Genomic DNA, 12,754 nt, shown 5'->3' with positions numbered 1-12,754 from the left:
CCTATAAGCCCAGTACATTTGTCTATATCCAGTACATTCCTCTATAGTCCTCCCAGTACATTCCTCTATAGCCCCAGTACATTCCTCTATAGGCCCAGATGACATTATTTATAACCCCAGGACTTTTCTCTAAAGCTCCAGTACATTCCTCTATAGCCACAGTACATTCCATATAGCCCCAGTACATGTGTCTATATCCCCAGTACATTCCTCTATAGCCCCAGTACATTCCTCTATAGCCCAGTACATTCCTCTATAGCCCCAGTACATTCCCTTATAGCCCCAGTACATTCCTATAGCCCCAGTACATTCCTCTATAGCCCCAGTACATTCCTCTATAGCCCAGTACATTCCTCTATAGCCCCAGTAACATTCTCTATAGCCCCAGTACATTCCCTATTAGCCCAGTACATTTTCTATAGCCCCAGTAACTTCCCTATAGCCCCAGTACATTCCTCTATACCCCAGTACATTCCTCTATAGCCAGTATATTCCTCTATAGCCCCAGTACATTATTTATAACCCCAGGACTTTACTCTGAAGCTCCAGTACATCCTCTGTAGCCACAGTACATTCCATATAGCCCCTAGTACATTTCAGTCTCATATCCCCAGTACATTCTCTATAGCCCAGTACATACACTATAGCCCCAGTACATGTCCTTATAGAGAATGTACTGGGGCTATAGAGGAATGTACTGGGGATATAGAGAATGTACTGGGGCTATAGAGGAATGTACTGGGGCTATAGAGGAATGTACTGGGGTGATAAGTAATCTCTTCATTCAAAGACTCAATCACAGACACTCTTACTGACAGTTGTGGCTGCTTTGTGTGATATATTGTCTCTACCTTCTTGCCCKTTGTGCTGTTGTCTGTGCCCAATAATGTTTGTACCATGTTTTGTGCTGCTACCATGTTGTGTTGCTACCATGTTGTTGTTATGTTGTGTTGCTACCATGCTATGTTGTCATGTGTTGCTGCCTTGCTATGTTGCTGTCTCTTTATGTAGTGTTGTCTCTCTTGTTGTGATGTGTGTTTTGTTGTGATGTGTGTCCTATATTTATATTGTATTTATTTTTTATTTTTAATCCCAGGCCCCCGTCCCCGCAGGAGGCCTTTTGCCTTTCTGTAGGCCGTCATTGTAAATAAGAATTTGTTCTTAACTGACTTTCCTGGTTAAATAAAGGTTAAATAAAGGTTAAATAAAACATTTAAAAATAGAGGAGAGTGTGCAAAGCTGTCATCAAGGCAAAGGGTGGCTACTTTGAAAAATATAAAATATATTTTGATTTGTTTAAAAAAAATTGGGTTAATAMATGATTCCGTATGTGTTATTTCATAGTTTTGATGTCTTCACTATTATTCTACAATGTAGAAAATAATAAAAATAAAGAAAAACCCTTGAATGAGTAGGTGTGTCCAAACCTGTGACTGGTACTGTATATACACACACACATCAGGACATGAACTCCTACACATTGTCACGTTCCTGACCTGTTTTTCCTTTTTCTTGTATTTATTTAGTTGGTCAGGGCGTGAGTTGGGGTGGGCTGTCTATGTGTGATTTTCTATGTTGGGGTTTTGTGTTCGGCCTGGTATTGGAGTTGGAGGCAGCGAAGGCAGAGAGGCGCTGGTATGAGGAGGCAGCGCGGCGACACGGTTGGGAGCCCGAGAGTCAGACCCAAACATTTCTTGGGGGGAGGCACACGCGGAGTGTGGCAAAGCCGGGTAGGATACCTGAGCCAACTCCCCGTGCTTACCGTGGAGTGAGAGGGCGTCGTACTGGTCAGACACTGTGTTATGCGGTAAAGCGCACGGTGTCCCCAGTACGCGTGCTTAGCCCAGTGCGGGCTATTCCACCTTGCCGCACTGGTAGGGCTAGGTTGGGCATCGAGCCGGGTGCCATGAAGCCGGCCCAACATATCTGGCCTCCAGTACGTCTCACCAGCCTTACAGATGGTGTCCCCGGTTCGCCAGCATAGCCCAGTGCGGGCTATTCCACCTCACCGCACTGGCAGGGCTACGGGGACCATTCAACCTGGTAAGGTTGGGGAGGCTCGGTGCTCAAGAGCGCGTGTCCTCCTTCACGGTCCGGTATACCCGGTGCCACCTCCACGTACCAGTCCTCCGGTGGCAGCCGCCCGCACCAGGCTGTCTCTCCGGGTTCTCTCTCCAGCTGCTCCCACCTGTCCAGCGCTGTCAGAGCCTTCCTCCTCTCCAGCGCAGCCTGAGTCTGAACTGTCTGCCTGCCCAGCGCTGTCTGAACTGTCTGCCTGCCCAGCGCTGTCCGTATGGCCAGAGCCGTCCAGCCAGGACCAGCCAGAGCCGTCCAGCCAGGATCCGCGAAGAGCCGTCCGCCAGGATCAGCCAGAGCCTTCCGCAGACAGGATCCGCCCAGCAGCCGTCCAGCCAGGACCAGCCAGAGCCGTCCAGCCAGGACCAGCCAGGAGCCGTCCAGCCAGGACCAGCCAGAGCCGTACAGCCAGGACACAGCCAGAGCCGTCCACCAGGATCGCCAGAGCGGTCCAGCCAGGATCCGCCAGAGCCAGCCAGCCAGGATCCGTCCAGAGCCAGCCAGCCAGGATCTGCCAGAGCCAGCCGGACCAGCCAGCTCCGCGCCAGATCGCCAGGCCAGCAGCCGGAGCTGCCCAGCCGCCAGGATCCGCCAGAGCCAGCCAGCCAGGATCCGCCAGAGCCAGCCAGCCAGATCCACCCCTCAGTCCGGTGCTGTCTCCTCAGTCGGAGCTGCCCCTCAGTCCGTTGCTGCCCTTTGGTATAGTGGATTGACATGGAGGGTGGCCATTGGGAGGAGGCCACGGAAGCGGGTTTGACTATGGTGGGGTGGGGACCACGACCAGCGCCAGAGCCGCCACCGTGGACAGACGCCCACCCAGACCCTCCCCTAGACCTTATGCTGTGCGCACCGGAGTTCTCACCTTAGGGGGGGGTTATGTCACGTTCCTGACCTGTTTTTCTTTTTCTTGTATTTATTTAGTTGGTCAGGGCGTGAGTTGGGGTGGGCTGTCTATGTGTGATTTTCTATGTTGGGGTTTTGTGTTCGGCCTGGTATGATTCTCAATCAGAGGCAGCTGTCAATCGTTGTCCCTGATTGAGAATCATACTAAGGCAGCCGGGGTTTCACGTGTGTTTTGTGGGTGTTTGTATCTCGTGTCAGTGTTCGTGCCACACGGGACTGTTTTCGGTTTTGTCACGTTTGTTGTTTTGTATCGTATCGTGTATTGTTTTCGTTTTCATTAAATAATGACCACTTTCCACTCTGCGTCTTGGTCCGATCCATGCTCCTCCTCGTCTGAGGAGGAGAACGACTTCGACAACCGTTACACACATTGTAAATCTGAACATAGAATCCAGTATTTCAGAACGTGACCTACCGCTTGCAGGTCAATATCAGACTGGGAAGAATTGACATTCGCAATCTCCCCCTATCTGCAAGCTTAACCAATGGCATAACACCTTATTGATATGTAAATTCAACCAACCAATAGAAATACATAATCATTAAATACATATTTCTGCAGTGGCAAGTGGAAACAATCAACACAGTTACACCTGCAATCACAAAGACCGTCTCCAGAGTGAGTAAACAATTGCAAAAAAGAGATAAAAGTGAATTTAGTTTTCCTATCTTCACAATGACTTTGCCCTTTACCAGACAAGGACGATAAAGCCTATTTCTGAATGTTGTTTCAGTCAAGAGCCAATAAGAGCCGAGCAAACAGCTCTGGTTTAGAGTGTTAATCAGGGACTACAGATTGTTATGGGGAGCATTCTATATCTGCTGGGATAACTAATTGTCCATCACAATAACATTCATTCACAAAATTATGATTGACAATTCTGGGTTTTTAGATTGCACTGGTCAAATAATGAATGCAAATTATGCAATCAACAGCGCTCCAGTTTACTGGAATATATTAACAGCTTCGTATCAGGAGTAAAGATTAAAATATAGTGCATCCTGATTGCTCGTCCCGTCTCACTGAATCTCATCCTGAATCCTAAGTACTCACTTTTTATTTTTCTATCCTTTGAATCAGCACATGTCCATCATATCATTGTAAAGCACTTGAGAGCATCTGGGAAAGAAGTCCATCAATCCATTATATCTTCTAATATGCTATTCCTTTTTCCTGTTTTGTATCCAAGGTAAGCTAAGGTAAGCTACTATCATCTTTCCATCAATCTTTCTTCTCCTCCTATCATCTTTCCATCTCTTCTCCTCCTATCATCTTTCCATCTCTTCTCCTCCTATCATCTTTCCATCTCTTCTCCTCCCGGTTTTGATCTGTTCTCACCTAATTTCAGCCTAAACAAACACTTGGCTGCCCATATTTTTCAACCATCTGTCCGCCTGTCTTTTTCCCTCCCTCAGAGTCCAATCTTTATTCTGTATGTAGTTTGTATTTATCCGTTTACCACCCTTACAGTCACCTGAGATCCCTCTTTCTTTCCATGCCAACCATGCACCCCAACAGAGTCCATAATTTCAGCCCTCACCCTGTCCTCTTCTCCACCACTCTCCCTCTCTGTCGCTATACAGACTCCAGTCTTTCTTTTCCTTTCAAAGACACCAGGGCTTCCTCTCAGACCATTGCCATCTATTCATCCCTGTTTCACACCACCAAGGGAATTCTCAGTCTTGCTCTCTGACACTCTCCCTCACTCCATCTTGCCCTCCTTCTCCTTCCACTAGGTCTTCATCAGGGCTCCCTTGACTGGCTCGGCGTTAGCCCAGGGCATTGGCTTCCCCCTGTGATCTTCACCTCTGCTCCTGCAACATGTCTTATTCATTCAGTCTCCTGCTCTGGGCAACATCCCTCACTCACTACAGATCACAGGAGGACAGTTGTGTGTGTGTGCGAAAGAGAGAGAGAGAGAGAAAGAAAGAAATCATATGTACTGTAAAATGAGTTAACGTGCCATAGACATTCCCCTTTCCAACAACACATCACTTCAAAGACCATGTACCTTGTGAATATTCCCACTTAAACTCTAATGGCTGCTATGATCTCACACTAGCACTCTGCCATCCCCTCCTCTGAACCCTACAGCTTTCATTTGACTGTATGCTTTGTACCTGTGTGCCTCATTGAGGCTTCAGGCAAGCCGTTCCCTGCACTAACTGAAGATGACAGCTTCATTAGAATGAGAGAATAGCATGCATATCCACAGTCAGCACAGCTCTGGCMACCAGGCTAGCTTCCAGGAGAAAGAAGTGAAGCTTTACTTCCTAATCCATGGACTATTAGTCAAACATATCTACATATTTTATGCATTTGCATCTGCTTTTTTCAGTAAGGGATAAAACACCAAGGACAAAGCTAAAATATAACTCTCTATTCCTCAAATTGTACCTTCTCCTCACGTTCATTTAGCTATTTTTGTTATGTCGTCCAGGTTTAATTCCCTTAAAAACAAACCGGTTCAAGCTGCAAACGCATAGTCAATCTGTCCAAAAAGTGTTTTTGATGGCAAATGATTGCCATCAGAAACACTTTAGGTTCCCAGGCCCATCTGTCTTGCTGAATATGATGATATTATAGTCACCGCACTTAACCAACCATGTGAAGGACCTTATTCTCTCCCTCTGCTTCCATTTACTTGTCCCATTCTCTCCATTCTTCTTCAGGGAAACGCAGCAGCCCATTCATTCTGTTCAGGCCTCTCAATATTTCCTTTGTAACTCCTGAGTTCTGGCACTATGCCGCAGAGAGACCATACAATGTACCACTGCTTACTTTATACTACCTCTGAGTGCCAACACGGAACACACCACCAAAGAATACTCATACATTTATCCAAATATATAACCCGATCATTGAGCAGAGAGATGTCTCCCCTTCGATAAAGCTTCCCAGTGGGGCTAAGCTGGTTGACATAGTGACATTATAACCAGTTTACAACCTGAACAGGGTTGTATCATTAAACGACAGGTTTACGAGCGGAGGCTACAATGTAAAGCTAGGTGTGAAATGTATTTTTCTTTCCTGTTCCAGGTCATCTGTACTCCTGAAGACTAAGAGGACGATGGTTAGGCTGCTAAAAACGCAGCTGGGAGAGAGTTATAGGGGCCTGTCTGGGACAAAATAAAAGGGTGTCTCTCTCCTTCCACCGTATACAGTCTTAAATCTCCGATGCCCTTTGGATCAGGTGGGCTATAAAACTAAATGGGTTTCTAAAACAACTCTAATTAAAAATATTTTCAGAGTGGGAGGAATACTTTCATGTGGCTGTGTGTGTGGCATGGTGTTTGCCACTAGCGGTTCAATCTCTCCATTAGCATGTCAGGTCATAGGGTGGTAAGCAGCAGTTGACAGAGACATTTATATGGTCTTATGTATGCAGCTTAGGTTTCTCTTTAAGCCGACTCCTTCCCAATCTGGTCCTCATACCATCATGGCCACCTAATCACCCCCAGCTTCCAATTGGCTCATTCTTCCCCCCCACCCCCTCTAACCTGTAACTATTCCCCAGGTCGTTGCTGTAAATTAGAAAGTGTTACCTGGTAAAATAAGATTACWTTTTTTTTWAACTGTTTGCTTGTACAATTATGATAGATGTTTTAGGATGGAGGTGTGTGAATAATACTTATGCATGTATTTGTATACATGGAGGGAAGTTTACCTTCTATTGAGTTCAGTCCTCTTGAGGACGTCTATACATAAACTTTTCCCCATGGCCTTTCCTTTATTTCACGCTTTACACTGATGGCGCCGATGATTAAGGCAGCTCCCCCGCAACTCTCTGATTCAGAGGGGTTGGGTTAAATGCGGAAGACACATTTCGGTTGAATGCATTCAATTGTACAATTGACTAGGTATCCCCCTTTCAACCTTATCTCTGAAAGGTGCCATAGTCAAGCCTCCCTCACACAACAATACAATTACACAACAGAGAGTTTTGCCATATCTCTATAGCGTATTGCATGAACCCATTCCCCAAAGTAGAGGGGAATAGAAGTGTATGAGCTACTGATGGCTCCTGTTTGGTGGGCTGGATGGGAGTTTTACGTTGATTTACGGTTATCAGCAACACCAATACATTTTTCACCGCTGGCCCATTTGTTGATTCCTACGAGTCCACCGGCCAGCATCAAACCAGACCCATAATTGCAACATTAAACCTCCTTATCATGGCTTTCACGTTCTTAAATTGTATTTTTTTTTTAAATTGTTCTGCCTCAGAGCCACAGCACAACACAACAAGCAAGAGTACATAACATTTGCATAGGGCATACTTGAGTAAATTACATTAAACATGAATAGAATGTGGTTTTGGTTTAACAGAAATATTGACTGCAAATACCTGCTGGGAGGGAAAGGTTAATACACGTCGGCATTGTGAGATATGTAAGATTCTTATTCAGGACAGTGAGAGAGAGAATTCATAGGCCTATAAAGACATTTCTAGGGATGTGCTGTGAATTTCATCTATGGTATAATGCTTAGCCTACTATGTTACATGTTACACTATAACAGACTGCCATTTCCTAAAATATCCAGAGTAAGACCAATGGTGTGTATATAGATGGGTTCTTTCAATTAAATACCATTAGCACTACCAAACCATCCTACTGATGTATATTGATCAATATCACTCTTTCATATGTCTTACATGAAACTCTGGCGATGACCCATGCTATCTATCCCTCTTCAAACGCCAACTTGATGATTTTGAGTTGCAGCCGGTCCAGAACGAAAGACCAGAAACCATAACAGGGCTGTGGGTGGCTGAGTAAGCAGAAGGAGTTTCCTTTTCAATTACTAGCGCGGGTCAATGAGGTTAAACACAGTGGCGTGTATTCGTGGATGCCAATAAATACATTTTAAAAACATAGAAAATAATTGATCTCTCTTTGTTTCATAATTTTCCTTCAAGAGGCTGAATGTATCTCACCGGAGAAAGCATCTGAGTGAGTGAAACAGTGCCCCTCTGTCTCAGTATGTCTAGCCCATCTATCTGATGCTGTCTGGGCTAAAAGTGCATGACATTTTTGCCGCCTGTAGCATTGAATTCAATAGCAAGGGAAGCCAGCGAGCATTTGGCCTCCCTTGATATTATTATTATAATTATAATATTTTTTTTTGCCCTGTTTTTCTCCCAATTTAAATTACGATCTTGCCTCATCGCTGCAACTCCCCAACGGGCTCTGGAGAGGCGAAGGTTGAGTCATGCGTCCTCCGAAACATAACACGCCAAACCGCGCTAATTAACATCCGCYCACTTAACCCGGAGGCCAACTGACGCCTGGCACGTAGTCCTATACCCCGTTCAAAGGGTGAATGTCTTGCCCATTCACCCTCTGAATGGCACACATACACAATCCATGTCTCAGTTGTCTCAAGGTTTAAAAATCCTTCTTTAACCTGTCTCCTCCCCTTCATCCACACTGATTGAAGTGGATTTAATAAGTGACATCAATAAGGGATCATAGCTTTCACCTGGTGTTGGCTTTGGGGATGACCAGTGAAATATACCTGCTGGAGGGCGTGCTACGGATGGGTGTTGTTATGGAGACCAGTGAGCTGAGATAAGGCGGGGCTTTACCTAGCAAAGACTTATAGATGACCTAGATCCAGTGGGTTTGGCGAAGAATATGTAGCGAGGACCAGCCAACGAGAGCATACAGGTCGCAGTGGTGGGTAGTATATGGGGCTTTGGTGACAAAACGGATGGCACTGTGATAGACTGCATCCAATTTGCTGAGTAGAGTGTTGGAGGCTATATTGCAAATGACATCGCCGAAGTCAAGGAACGGTAGGATAGTCAGTTTTACGAGGGTATGTTTGGCAGCATGAGTGAATGAGGCTTTGTTGCGAAATAGGTAGCCGATTCTAGATTTAATTTTGGATTGGAGAAGCTAAGTATGAGTCTGGAAGGAGAGTTTACGGTCTAGCCAGACACCTAGGTATTTTTAGTTGTGCACATATTCTAAGTCAGAACCGTCCAGAGTAGTGATGCTAGTCGGCGGGCTGGTGCCCGCAGCGATCGCTTGAAGAGCATGCATTTCGTTTTACTAGCATTTAAGAGCAGTTCGTTATAGAACAAACAATGTAATTATCACAACACATAGGTTATAATATGGCTTTCTTCCCCTGACTTGGCATCCCCAGGGATTTTACCAACGCACCGCTACTGGTTAAACGTGTGTTCTTTCGTTTTTTAATTGCAGTCTTTTTTTTGAAGAGGGGGACTTACCTGAACAGACTATGGTGGCCAAAGGCCAGGTGCATGAATTACTTAATTCCATTCAAAAACATGAGGACTTTTAGACTGACCTGCTAGCTCATTACAATCATACCAGTAATCTGAATTTTATGAATGACTGGCACTCTCTATAAAAAATTAATCTGTAAACACTAGGGGGCACTACTTTACTTGTGGTGCTCCTCTAATGTAAATCAGAGTGTAGGGGGGAGGGGTCAACCAGAGTGTAGGAGTCATTATAGGCGGACAAGGAGAGCTGCTTCATTCAGACATACAGCAGCTGCTAGAACTCATGCCATAACATTAACCAGGATTGAATTTATCATTGTTGGATGAAAATKATGTTGTTGCTGGGTGCATTTGATTGTGATTTTATGTCGGGGATGGGCATACACAGGATATCAATGTTGCCAACTTCTGTGGTCATTGTGGCATGACTGTAACCATAGGAGTTGGCAAGACAGCACAAACAGATCTGGGACAAGGCTAATGTAGGAGAGTTCCATGGAGGCACACAGTAAGGTTCCTGTTATAGATTGTGATGAAACAAGGCCGAAGGGTTATTAAAATCTCAACATCTGCATGAGTAGATTGTGTTGTATGAATTCAATGACGGGGCGGCAGGTAGCCTAGTGGTTAGAGCATTGGACTAGTGATCGAAAGGTTGCAAGATCGAATCCCYGAGCTGACAAGTTAAAAATCTATCGTTCTGCCCCTGAACAAGGCAGTCAACCCACTGGCCATCATTGAAAATAAGAATTTGTTCTTAACTGTCTTGCCTAGTTAAATAAAGGTAMAATTAAATAAAATGAGCACAGCCTTATACTCCCAAAAAGGATTTGGACTTATCAATGACAAAATAACATAATCTATTCATAAACAATTCTAGAGGTTTCATCACAAATGTTTCCCRGGAAATTGATTTATGGCTCAAGGAAAACAGGGATGGCGAAAATATATAATTCAGGGCAAAATTAGGTTTACAATAAAAACATCCATTTCAGTCCTCTCCTCGGAAGCCAATAATTGCAAATGTTCCCGACAGTTCTGAAAGCTCACCGTTCTGCACATCGCGAAGGCTAAACGAACATGACATACTAACAAAGAACTCTTTCCTTCTATGGCAGCTGCATCTACAGGCTCCCTAAGAAGACTTTCTTTGCAGGCCAAAAACAGCTACAGTAGAAMGGCATGTCTTTAAGGTGACAACTCATTTCACAGTGGCTGCATACAGCCTGGAAGATGTATGGATGAAAGTATTAATCAGCTTATCAAAGTGACAGAATGCGTCATTCTATTCAAAAAGGAAAATACTACAGTATTTATTCTTGGTTTCATGCAGTGAGAAAAAATACTTTTAAAGAGGCACCGATGGTCACATCCAGACAATGCATATTACCCCTGTTCTAGTACAGTTTGCTGCAACTCATTGACTTTAATTGTTTTGTTGACTATTTTGTGGGTCATGAGAAACACCAGGAACAAGACAGTCACTACTGATCAGATATTACTGAATCGGTGAAAGCAGTATGTTTAGAGGCCTTGCTTTCAACCATCTAAATGAGTCAGATTAGTAATTATATCAAGGAGGGGAAGGAAGGAATGAAGAAAGGAAGCTGTCTATAGTACTTGAACAGTCCTTGACGTACTGTACTCTGTGTACTCGCCCATCTGCACCCTCTCTTAGAGAGACTAGTGGCTGATAGGAGAAGACGGCTTCATTAGGCATAAGTTAAATCAAAACTGCTTCATTAATCCTTTGGCTGTAAAGTACCTCTCGGAGTCGGGCTCTGATCATTTTCAACCCAGCAGTAAGATAATGGGTGTCTAGCCTGTTTCAACAGTTGCAATTTAAGGTTTGTTTGATTTTATTTTATTTTCCGGGCAACATGTCCAACTAGAATAAATACTTCATGATGGTTGGCTTCAAGCACCCTTTCACTGTTTTACACAAGAGGAYAGAATTGAGCCAATYCTGTGCCTTCACCCGTTTTAGCAGTTCCCATCATTGCAGTTCCCAAATTGACTGTGTTCTCTTCAATAATTGTGATATTCTCTGGACTGTGTATGTTTAGTACAGTAGTGTACATGCTGGCCCACACCGTGATAGTTCATAATGATGATTGCAGCAATATGAATGCAAAAATATTAGCTGCAGCTCCTCTTATAAAAACAAGATCCATGGTAACAGGTAATGTGGTTTAGGTGTATATTGGATTTGACAGATGACCGCAGTGCACGCCAGCAGGCATGCACACCGTTTCACTTGACGTTGATTCAACACACACTCATTACACTGTCATTGCTAACATATACAGTTGAGCTGATTCACTGATGGGCAATGAGATCATTGGTGTAGAAGTTGTTGTTAGTGGAACAAAGTGATCAATCCATGTTATTCACACCATGGTCATAATGATTCTAAATCCATGCTAGCTGGGTAGGAAGCAGAAGTGCCCCATTAAATTCAATAGAAAACAGTGCTGAAAATGTCTTCAAGTTCAACCTATAAAATCTACCAAATTAAAACTTTAGAGTTCCTACTGTAACTCAGGTTTATTACCATTACAAAAGAGCTTTATGGATCTTAATTTGATCACCCTGTTTTATTATTATTTTTATTTTTTATTTTATTTAACCTTTATTTAACTAGGCAAGTCAGCTAAGAACAAATTCTTATTTACATTGACGGCCTACACCGGCCAAACCCGGATATCGCTGGGCCAATTGTGCGCCGCCCTATGGGACTCCTAATCACAGCCTGGATGTTGCAGGAAAACCTTTTTTATTTTAGGTTTAAAAAGGCTTCTGAAATTTGTAATTTCCATTTTGAAAATTGTTTACATTTTCCCTTATGAAAATAAATGTATAACTCTGTTTGAATGTCCACAGTGAATACATGAGTGTCACCGATATGAATGTCCCACGCCAACCCCTCTACAACATCAATAGAGTACTCACTGTTGATCCACTTGGCCTCAGGGTCGTGAACCTTGAAGTCCTTCCTGAAGATGTCCCCCACGGTCAGTTTCCCCTTGAGGGCCAAGCTGTCATCCTCGCCTGCAAGGGAACAAGTTAAAATACAATTTTAAATCAATATACAATTTTGAGCATTATTGATTAGAACTAAAGATTAGCAGCGGGTCATTCCAGGATGATCACATACAGTGCATTCAGAAAGTATTCAGACCCCTTTTCAATTGATTGGACATGACTTGGAAATGCACATATCTGTCGATATAAGGTCCACAGTTGACAGTGCATGTCAGAGCAAAAACAAAGCCATGAGGTTGAAGRAATTGTCCGTAGAGCTCCGAGACAGGATTGTGTCGAGGCAAAGATCTGGGGAATGGTACCAAAAAATGTCTGTAGCATTGAAGGTCCCCAAGAACACAATGGCCTCCATCATTCTTAAATGGAAGAAGTTTGGAACCACCAAGACTCTTCCTAGAGCTGGCCTCCTGGCCAAACTGAGAAATTGTGGGAGAAGGGCCTTGGTCAGGGAGATTAAAACAAGATTGAAT

At 44.0% G+C, this 12,754-nt stretch overlaps 1 protein-coding gene and 1 pseudogene across 1 annotated transcript in view; one reads left to right on the top strand and one right to left on the bottom strand.

Annotated features, from left to right (window-relative positions):
- LOC111973506 (A-type potassium channel modulatory protein DPP6-like) overlaps positions 1 to 12,403 on the bottom strand; it is a 62,555-nt pseudogene extending 50,152 nt beyond the window's left edge.
- A 48-nt stretch (positions 12,404 to 12,451) lies between these two features.
- Positions 12,452 to 12,754, top strand: part of LOC139028729 (histone-lysine N-methyltransferase 2C-like) — an 8,411-nt gene continuing 8,108 nt past the window's right edge. The window contains exon 1 of the mRNA XM_070446793.1: positions 12,452 to 12,494. Within this exon, the coding sequence (XP_070302894.1) occupies positions 12,452 to 12,494 (43 nt within the window). The remainder of the gene's footprint in view (positions 12,495 to 12,754) is intronic.

The sequence above is a fragment of the Salvelinus sp. IW2-2015 genome, linkage group LG14 (assembly GCF_002910315.2).
Source record: "Salvelinus sp. IW2-2015 linkage group LG14, ASM291031v2, whole genome shotgun sequence".
Lineage (NCBI taxonomy): Eukaryota > Metazoa > Chordata > Actinopteri > Salmoniformes > Salmonidae > Salvelinus > Salvelinus sp. IW2-2015.
This window is presented reverse-complemented; position numbering and strand designations above follow the sequence as displayed.